The 10,738-nt window shown below is 43.1% G+C and overlaps 1 protein-coding gene across 1 annotated transcript in view; it reads right to left on the bottom strand.

Annotated features, from left to right (window-relative positions):
• Window positions 1-2,444: 2,444 nt before the first annotated feature.
• The window catches only part of LOC137502353 (uncharacterized), a 66,843-nt gene continuing 58,549 nt past the window's right edge, over window positions 2,445-10,738 (bottom strand). Inside the window, exon 5 of the mRNA XM_068229362.1 lies at window positions 2,445-2,492. Coding sequence (XP_068085463.1) covers window positions 2,445-2,492 — 48 coding nt within the window. The remainder of the gene's footprint in view (window positions 2,493-10,738) is intronic.

Here is a 10,738-nt window from a genome sequence, read left to right as displayed (position 1 = left end):
TCCAAACCTCACTGCTGCTATCTTAACAGGTCCAAACCTCACTGCTGGTATCTTAACAGGTCCAAACCTCACTGCTGGTATCTTAATAGGTCCAAACCTCACTGCTGGTATCTTAATAGGTCCAAACCTCACTGCTGGTATCTTAACAGGTCCAAACCTCACTGCTGGTATCTTAACAAGTCCAAACCTCACTGCTGGTATCTTAATAGGTCCAAACCTCACTGCTGCTATCTTAACAGGTCCAAACCTCACTGCTGTTATCTTAACAGGTCCAAACCTCACTGCTGTTATCTTAACAGGTCCAAACCTCACTGCTGCTATCTTAACAGGTCGAAACCTCACTGCTGGTATCTTAACAGGTCCAAACCTCACTGCTGTTATCTTAACAGGTCCAAACCTCACTGCTGGTATCTTAACAGGTTCAAACCTCACTGCTGGTATCTTAACCACATGGGCGCGGAATTTGAACAGCTGTCAAGAGGACAGCTGTCATCATGACGGAAACTAACCTCAATATCCTGCACAGGGGAATGTCGCTACACTCACTGCTACCACCTTGACAGACTCTAACCACACTCCTGCCATCTTAACAACATGGGGCGCGGAATTTAAACAGCTGTCAAGATGACAGCTGCCAACTTGACAGGTCCTAACTACATGCACTTGTTTGGTGCGGATTTCGAACAGTTGCCCTTCGCGACGTCCCCTTCCCCGACACTGCCTTAGAGGCTGCCTAACCTCAGAAGATTATAGTTTTAAAGCTGGCTGCCCTTCTCGACATGCACCCTTCCCGACACCAACTTGGAGAGGGCCAAAGAGGTCAACTCAATGCATTATGTCTCCATCCGACAGTAACGAACAAGTCTAAACATGCATAACCATGACGACGAGATCTTATGCTTAAGGCTTTACGTCCCCCCATCCGACAGACTGTCTGCGACGGGACTGTGCACCTGCGATACTAAGATTATTTTGCTTTTAACACGCAGCGATGACGTCGACATGGTTATGCATGTTTAGACTTGTCCGTTATCAAGGTCACTCTCTAGAAAACTCAAGCCTTTAGAGATAGTATGAGTGTGAAGTTTTCTTTAGTCTCTGTGATACAGAGTAGAGCGCTTTATTCCATCATGACAAGAACATTAATAGTTGATGTTTAAGGCTTGAAAGTAAACGGCAACTAATTTGTGTTTAAAGAGGTGACTGTGTTGGATTGCACTGTGTTGTGTGCGCCAATATTACGTCTGCAGTGGGAAGAAAACGAATACCTTATCGCTTTCTTTCTTTCATCATGAACGCTTACTTGTCAAGAGCAGATCTTGTTCTCTTTAAGGGTTGTGAAAAGAAGGAATGGTTGCGTGAGTATCTACGATCAGCGTGTGAAATTATAGAGATGCATGAATCAGGATGTCCATAATTTAAAACTCATTACAAGGATCATAGTGGACCAACAATTAAACAGACCTTGCGGCATGTGTGAATGCTCTTTGATTGGTTGTGTTGCAGTGCACGTCGGGAGGTGAACAACATATGTAAATTGCAGTGTCGAAATGACGTCAGTGTGAAAGAAACATCTGTAGAGTAAAGACATCATGTCATTTCTATCCGATACTAAGTGTAACGCAGTTGAAAAGGCAATCGTAAAGTTTTATGCATGCAAAAAGAAAATAAACACTTTTAATGAAGAAAAGTCGAATGCATTACCAAAGGCATTTTTGGTTAATACAGCTGCGAATGCTGTAAAGAATATCTGGGATAAGGTGCCCCGTGAGTGGACTCAAGACCCTGTTTTGTCAGAGCTTCAGAAGTGTAGTTTACATCATAAACAAGTGAGTTTTGAGCCACACCCCGCACGCACAAAATCCTGCTCACCGTGCATAATATAAGAACATTAGCTAAGAACTGGGGCCCGGATCGCGAATTGGAAAGGCCACAAGCTACAAGCCTTCAGCTGGAGATGAGCCTCTCGGCAGAAAAATACCAAGAGACGAATTTTTAATTCAAATATGAAGAAATTCAGAAAATAACAAGGAAACATTTATTGAATTAATAAAATGAAGAAATGGAGACAGTAAATGAATTTGAAAATAGGGAAGGATAATCCACATAAAAATTAAACATACACAATTCTCCTATTACCGAGATGTAGGAAGTGTCACTATGAGGTATACCACCATTCGGAATCGAATTATATTACAATCAGTTGAACCGCTCAAAAGCGTGCGATTACATTCAGATTATCCTCACACAAACACGACGCAATACACAGTTCATTATGGTGGTCCAGTTTCACAAAAGTTAATAATTTCACTTATTCAACTTATCTCCACGCCCGTATATCACACCCCTCTTCTTTCATATCTCTTATTTGTACAACAATCCGTCACCCCCACCACAAATAAAACATTACTCCTACGCATCAAAGAGTAGACTAAAGGAAAGAATTACTCGTAGAACTTGCGGAGAAGATTTAAAAGGAGCACGTACACGAACTACAAGAAAAAAGAATGGAGGGCCATTAGCTGACATAAATTGCTCTGAGTCCTCACTATCTTGGAGGTATTTCAAATTCATGCCACTCACAATAGATTGGTTCATGAAAGAACTACAATATCCATTACCTAACAACGTGATACGCAAAAAAGTTTGGCACAGGTTGCAGACGAGGGAAGACCCCAAATGTTTTACACACATGCCTATCAGGAGCTAACGATGGGCCATCACGCTTGCTCGGATTTAGTTTCCCTGCTGAGAATTGCACCTAGGACATACATTGTGCATGGCACCATTTAGATATTTATAACATTTTAAGGAAGACTTAGACCAACTATACTTGGAGACGCGACCTAATTTCCCAAAATTTCAACATTTCGCTACATCAGTCTTCTTATCAACAGTTAAATTGGAATTTTGACGTCATTAATAGTGCGACGAGTAGGAGAGACGAAGTTCACCTTCCAGGAGAAGGGGATGAAGAAGGAATCGCACCAAAGGAGACAGCTTTTGACGATGCATGAATATGACGTCGGGGAATGAACAATCAGAGGGCACGGGAGGCGGAGGTTGTCTCAAACTCGCGACCCAAACTAGTGATTTCTTTTAAGCTCTCAACCTGTGATTGTTTTATGTAAAGTTCTTAATCGGCGGCCAGATTCCGATAAAACTGATCAAATACACTGACTGACAGAGCAAATGCAACACCAAGAAGGAGTGGTTCGAAAGGGATGAAAGTTGGGGAGAAAACAGAGACGGCACGGACGAATAATTGATGTTTATTTCAAACCGATATGCAGGTTACACAATGCGCACGGCATCGACTTAGTAGGATGTAGGACCACCGCGAGCGGCGATGCACGCAGGAACACGTCGAGGTACAGAGTCAATAAGAGTGCGGGTGGTGTCCTGAGGGATGGTTCTCCATTCTCTTTCAACCATTTGCCACAGTTGGTCGTCCGTACGAGGCTGGGGCAGAGTTCGCAAACGGCGTTCAATGAGATCCCACACGTGTTCGATTGGTGAGAGATCCGGAGAGTACGCTGGCCACGGAAGCATCTGTACACCTCGTAGAGCCTGTTGGGAGATGCGAGCAGTGTGTGGGCGGGCATTATCCTGCTGAAACAGAGCATTGGGCAGCCCCTGAAGGTACGGGAGTGCCACCGGCCGCAGCACATGCTGCACGTAGCGGTGGGCATTTAAAGTGCCTTGAATACGTACTAGAGGTGACGTGGAATCATACGCAATAGCGCCCCAAACCATGATGCCGCGTTGTCTAGCGGTAGGGCGCTCCACAGTTACTGCCGGATTTGACCTTTCTGCACGCCGACGCCACTCGTCTGCGGTGACTATCACTGACAGAACAGAAGCGTGACTCATCGGAGAACACGACGTTCCGCCATTCCCTCATCCAAGTCGCTCTAGCCCGGCACCATGCCAGGCGTGCACGTCTATGCTGTGGAGTCAATGGTAGTCTTCTGAGCGGACGCCGGGAGTGCAGGCCTCCTTCAACCAATCGACGGGAAATTGTTCTGGTCGATATTGGAACAGCCAGGGTGTCTTGCACATGCTGAAGAATGGCGGTTGACGTGGCGTGCGGGGCTGCCACCGCTTGGCGGCGGATGCGCCATCCTCGCGTGCTGACGTCACTCGGGCTGAGCCTGGACCCCTCGCACGTGCCACATGTCCCTGCGCCAACCATCTTCGCCACAGGCGCTGCACCGTGGACACATCCCTATGGGTATTTGCTGCGATTTGACGAAGCGACCAACCTGCCCTTCTCAGCCCGATCACCATACCCCTCGTAAAGTCGTCTGTGTGCTGGAAATGCCTCCGTTGACGGAGGCCTGGCATTCTTAGCTATACACGTGTCCTGTGGCACACGACAACACGTTCTACAATGACTGTTGGCTGAGAAATCACGGTACGAAGTGGGCCATTCACCAACGCCGTGTCCCATTTATCGTTCGCTACGTGCGCAGCACAGCGGCGCATTTCACATCATGAGCATACCTCAGTGACGTCAGTCTACCCTGCAATTGGCATAAAGTTCTGACCACTCCTTCTTGGTGTTGCATTTGCTCTGTCAGTCAGTGTACTTCCGATTCGGAGGCCTTGACACACTAACGGTTGAATAGCGTTAGAATTCCAGTGACATAGTCGTCAATGGATTCTCTTACTGCTTGAGTTCTTCTGAAAATATCCTGTTTCAAGCAGTAGTCCATATCGGACAAACCAAATCTCTGTTTAATTTGCGTAGCAAGATCTTCCCAGGATTGGATATTCGCTTTTGCTTACTTGAACCATTTCATCGCCGACCCTTCCAGCATTCCGGAGATGACCCTCACGAACAGATCAGGAGATAAGGATACATACATATCTTTATTACCCACCCTAGTAAACACCATCGGCTTATAGGTAATAAAGGCAGAGCGAAACACAGAACAAACAAACAATAGGCACTACACCTCTCCTAAAACTACTTAACTAAATTATCTACCTCTACATCTACTCAGTGCCCTCCCACACGTAGCGGATAGCCAGCATACGTGCAGGAAGCACCAGACTACAAACTACCCTATTCCCCTATTCCCACCTACCACCTAAAAAAAATTGTTAGTAGACTGGTCGCTGCGTCAGCCCTGGTATGGAATACATGCCCACCAACCCGTTGATCGCAGCCACCAGCTTCGCCACGTGAGAACTGATCTCCTATCTCACCTACACTTGCTGACAATGTATTCCTTCCCTACCATGCGTGACAAGCCAGCTTGGCGGAAACCAGACCCAACACATGGCTTGCCACACACTTCCGCTATGTACGTCACACCTACTATGTTCATTGTCATCTCTCTATCTTCCCTTTCCTTTTTCTTCCCGTGCAGACGTGCTCCAGCCTAACTTCTTTGGGGTGGGTCAAGGCCCATCCCCTCCCTCTCCCTTTGATACGTCACCTTCTCCTTTCTCGCACTATTCTCGTCCACTACATCTCACCTTATTAAGCTTAAGACTTAAACATCAACTAACAACCATATTACATCCCTCATCATCGCACTTAAAACAATTTAACTTTTTTTTACTTACACACCAACAGTTTCCATCCTAAGTCCATTAGTTCACTCAGTCTTCTCAATCTACAGGACCACATTTACATCAGACTATTAGACTTATCCCATTTCTTCCATCCTATTCAACTACGTACATAAACATCAAGAATCCCTCGATTTTACACCCCTCAACCAGGCATCTACACCATTTAACTTTTTTTTTCATATGACCTACTTTCATAATTTCCATACTGCCAGCATTTTCTCCTTAATTACAGTCCCACTTAATGTATCTCAATTCTATTACATACACCTTCTTTATACTCCCTCCTCACACAACTATACTTAAACAATCCATTTTTCTTTTCACTCCTCATTTACACACAAACAGACAGTGCTCCATTCCAAGTCCATTAGTTCACTCAGTCATCTCATTATATATATTTGCTTCCACCTAAGCTTCATTTCAACTATCTACGATAAACTTAAACTATATACCAGCTTACTTTAAAACCACTTAAATTTTTTTACGTACAAACAGTTTCCATTCCAAGTCCATTAGTTCACTCTGTCTTCTCAATCTACAGGACCACACTTATGTCAGACTGTTAGACTTATCTCATTTCTTCCATCCTATTAAACTTAGTACATTAAACATCAAGAATCCCTCAGTTTTACACCCCTCCTCAAGGCATCTACACCATTTTTTTCATATGACCTACTTTCATAATTTCCATACTGCCAACATTTTCTCCTTAACTACGGTCCCACTTAATCTATCTCAATTCTATTACATACTCCTTCTTTATACCCCCTCCTCCCACATATACACTTAAACAATCCATTTTTCTTTTCACTCCTCATTTACACACAAACAGACAGTGCTCCATTCCAAGTCCATTAGTTCACTCAGTCATCTCACTATATATATATTTTTTTTGCTTCCACCTAAGCTTCATTTCATCTATCCACGATAAACATAAACTATATACCAGCTTCTTCAATTTACACTACCCGCAAGTCTACTCAACCTCCCCTTTTATCAACTCTTACCTAATTTTATCAGGCTTTCCCTTGTTACCAACTCTTCTCATAAACACATCTACTCTCATATTCATCAAGTCATTAATCAATCACCTCCTCCCATCCTACTACTTCTCTATCTACTTTTCAACAATTTGCCCCAGGCGGATCACCTTTCCACAGGGCAAAGTGTTCTCCCCCTTCCCCCTAACACTACAGCCCCCTCTTCTGATATCATGGTTACCATGATACCCTTCCCGTTTCTGCTCAGGGCGGATATCCATTCCTCTGAGCAGAATGCCTACCCCCTTCCTCCCTCGGCAAGCACCACATTATCTGCACAACCCCCGTTACTCCCTCAATTTCTTTATAAATATAGCTCTGGCCACATTTAAGAATTTCGCTATATTCGTTCCTTTCTCCCACTCTCTACATAAAAAAGATGTCATCTTATAGCTTTCCCCTACCATGTCCAGCTCCTTCTTACTTCGTAGTTTGATCTTTATCTCCGCTAAAGCTCGGCATTGATTAAAAATATGCAGGTCCTCCCACTTCTCTCCACATAACACACATTTATCCTTATTCTCACTCCCTACCCATCCCCTGTTCCTCGGAACACCCAATACCTACCAATACAAACCTCTCTTATCCCTTCCACCTTCAAACTCCGTTTTCGGGTTTATTACTTCCACCAATTTATTTAATACTGATAAAGAGACTCTCTCTCTACATTCCCCTATTAATCTCTGTCTTTCAATATCTAGTAGTCTTCCCTTTATCCTTTTCCATACCCATTTATTCCTACCACCCCCAGACCTCTCCATATACCCCCAATCCAATCTTTTGTAACTTTTTTGCACTTATTCACCCAGTAAGCTTCATTCGTCATACCTTTCAGAAAACTAAACGTTTCTTGTACTAATGCCCCACCTTTCCCTTCCTCCAAACGAATCCAGTACTTGAACACCCTCTTAGCTATTTCAACCTTTATCGATTCTTTACTGACTAATCTGGCACCGGCATTGGCTATACAATTTGGTAGGACCATCATGATCTTACTAAATTTCGCCACCACCTGGTTTAGTTCACCCCTGCCCTCCTCCATTCCTCATACTTCAACCCCAAATAGCATTTTCCTCATTACCAGTGATTTAAACACCTTTTTCTGAATTTTGTATTTAACGTCTGGAAATTTCTTTTCTAATACCCCTACTGCCGCAAGCGCTCCTCTTCCTTTAAATTTTGCCACCTTACACTGATTTTTCCAAGAAGCATTCTTACTAATTATTACACCTAGGTACTCAATTTTCCCCCTGGTCTAATTTCTTCCTGATCTAGCCTCCAAACTTCCTTATTCTTTCTCCCACCCCTTTTCCTACACACCATTGTCTGAGTCTTTCTTACATTTACTCTGAGAGACCATTTCCTAGTATACTCAACTACCTTGTCCAACCCTTTTTGCAACCCACTTGCCGTCAAAGCCAAAATCAATAAGTCATCCGCGAATAGCAACCCCGGAACCTCCATTTTCCCTATCCAAGGGCATTGCAATGCGTCTCGACCATGCCCCTGTAAAATATTATTTATAAGTAATATCGGGGGTAGCTTACACCCCTGTCTCACCCCGCTTTTCGATTCAAAACACTTACTCAACCTTCCATCCTGCAATTTAATCATCACAAACACTTCCTCATAAATAATTTCTATTGCCACCCTCATTTTCTTCGACATTCCAACCTCCCTTAATCTCAAAAATAGCGCCTCCCTACTGACCGTAACGAAGGCTTTTTCTAAGTCGATCGCTGCTATAAATAATTTACGCCCTGCTGTCCTCACATAAATTTGTAATCAAAGTGTCCAGAATCCAGGAGATAAGGAGCTACATTCGGCAATATCTTCAACCGGTTCTATTACCTATTACCTTCACCCAAAAAATTCAGCCTCCATTTATGGACAATGTCAAAAACCGGGTTAATATTAGGAATACGATCACTAATTGGACTAGTAATTTGTGAATAAGAGTTCACGCGTACTTCAACGAGGGCATTTTCACCACTGGCAATCGGATCCCTCGCTTCAAGGTATCTAGCTCTCTCACTAGCAGATACGGAACACGTGTTAACGTTATCTAATTCATGACCCATATCTTTTACATTGTTGGAGATATCTCGATTAAAAATTTCACTCTCACTGCCCATATTCAAGCCATTATCTCTTTCCATAATTAGGAGCCGGGCTGAGTGGCTCAGACGGTTAAGGCGTTCGCCTTCCAACCCCAACGTGGCAGGTTCGATCCCGGCTCAGTCCGGTGGGATTTGAAGGTGCTCAAATACGTCGGCCTCGTGTCGGTAGATTTACTGGCACGTGAAAGGACTCCCGCGGTACTAAATTCCGGCACCTTGGCGTCTCTGAAGACCAAAAAGTAGTTAGTGGGACGTAAAACAAATAACATTATTATTATTATTATTATTACATAATTAGGACGGAATTTCAGCAGCAACAGACACGCAAAGGATAAAGGATCTTCGTAAATAAGTAAGCATACCTAAAATTAGGTGACATCACACGTGGAGACAGGGGGTTACTCGGAAGTGATTTAACATGCCCTGAATACATTTTCATCCCCAGCTCAATCTATTCCCAATTTTATCCGAAGAAGATTACCCAGTCTAACCGCGTGACTGCTACCATTTGAGCCACACCGCGCAAGTACAAAACCTGCTCAACGTGCCTAATATTAGCTAAAAACTGAGGCGGGGATCGAGACTGGGAGAGGCCAGATGTTATAAGACTTCAGCTGGAAATGAACCTCTCGGCATGAGCCTAGTATTCAAAACAAAACACCAAGAAAACATTTATTGAAATAATAAAATGAATATGTGGAGAAAATAAATGAATTCGAAATTAGGGAAAGATAATCAATATGAAAATTGTATACACGTAAATCCCCTTTTACAGGGATGTATCAACAGTGTCACTGCGACGGTATACCATCATTCAGAATCCAATTATATTACAATCAGTTGAACCGCTTATAAGCGTGCGATTGCATTCAGATTATCCCCACATAAACACGACGCAATACACACAGTTCATTAAAAGGTGGTCTAATTTTCCAACAGTTATTAATTTCATCTACTCAACCTATCTCCACTTCCGTATATCACACCTCCCTTCTTTTATATCTCTTATTTTTACAACTATCCGTCAGCCCCCAAAATGTATACTCCTACGCATCAAAGAGCTGACTAATGGAAATAACTATTCGTAGAACGTTCACAGTAGATTTAAAAGGAGCACGAACACGACCTACAAAAATAATGTTAAGGGCCAAAAGCATGCGCAGAGCATACATACATTGTATTTACTTCTAAATTTACATTGACTACTTCTGTTCTAAATTTGGTAACTTACCCATCCACAAGACGTATTGTAATTCATTACTATTGGTGGTTGGCTCATAAAAATTATTGTGTCGGAAAACATCACGACACGTTGAAACTTGTGCGTCAAAACTATCCACGGAATCCCTCTTGGAACATTTTCCGGTGCTGTTTCGTTTTGACTGTTCGAGTGACGCCATGCATCTTGCACCTACGCGATTAATGCGTGTTTGTGTGTTTAGGTCTGAAAAATTATTTTTGGTCTTGTAGAACAATATTCTGTGCTCCCACATATTTCTGCTATACACATTTTTGCGCGATTTTCCATCCATGCAACTATATCTGATGAGCAAGAATATGTGTGATAGTTATAATTGTTTACTGCACTTTGTACTGGTATGATAAGGTTGCTGTCAACTTGTGTGGTGTGTGGTGGAGCGCTGGCCACGTGGCATCACTTAACGTGTTTATCTACTGGCATATGGTGAAGATCTGCTATTCTTCAACCAAGTAAGACCATTCCATGTTTACTGTACCTAAAATGTTGGACTGTCATCTTCTGTAATCAACGTGTGAAGATTTGATTTGGACATTGAAACTGTACCATGTAATATTGTATCCAACGTCTCAACTTTTCGCCTTCCCGTGTTTTGGCTTTCGGAGGGGAGAATCTGTGACATGAATTAAAGCTAACCTCATTTATTTGACATAGGTATTTGTGTGTGGGGAATTCATCTACCATTATCGCCCATTGTTTGAATTGAAGTTAATTTATGACTGAACTATGCCTAT

This window comes from Anabrus simplex, chromosome 10 (genome assembly GCF_040414725.1).
Source record: "Anabrus simplex isolate iqAnaSimp1 chromosome 10, ASM4041472v1, whole genome shotgun sequence".
NCBI classification, from domain to species: domain Eukaryota; kingdom Metazoa; phylum Arthropoda; class Insecta; order Orthoptera; family Tettigoniidae; genus Anabrus; species Anabrus simplex.
The sequence above is the reverse complement of the archived record's forward strand: the minus strand, read 5'-3'. Positions and strand labels throughout refer to the sequence as shown.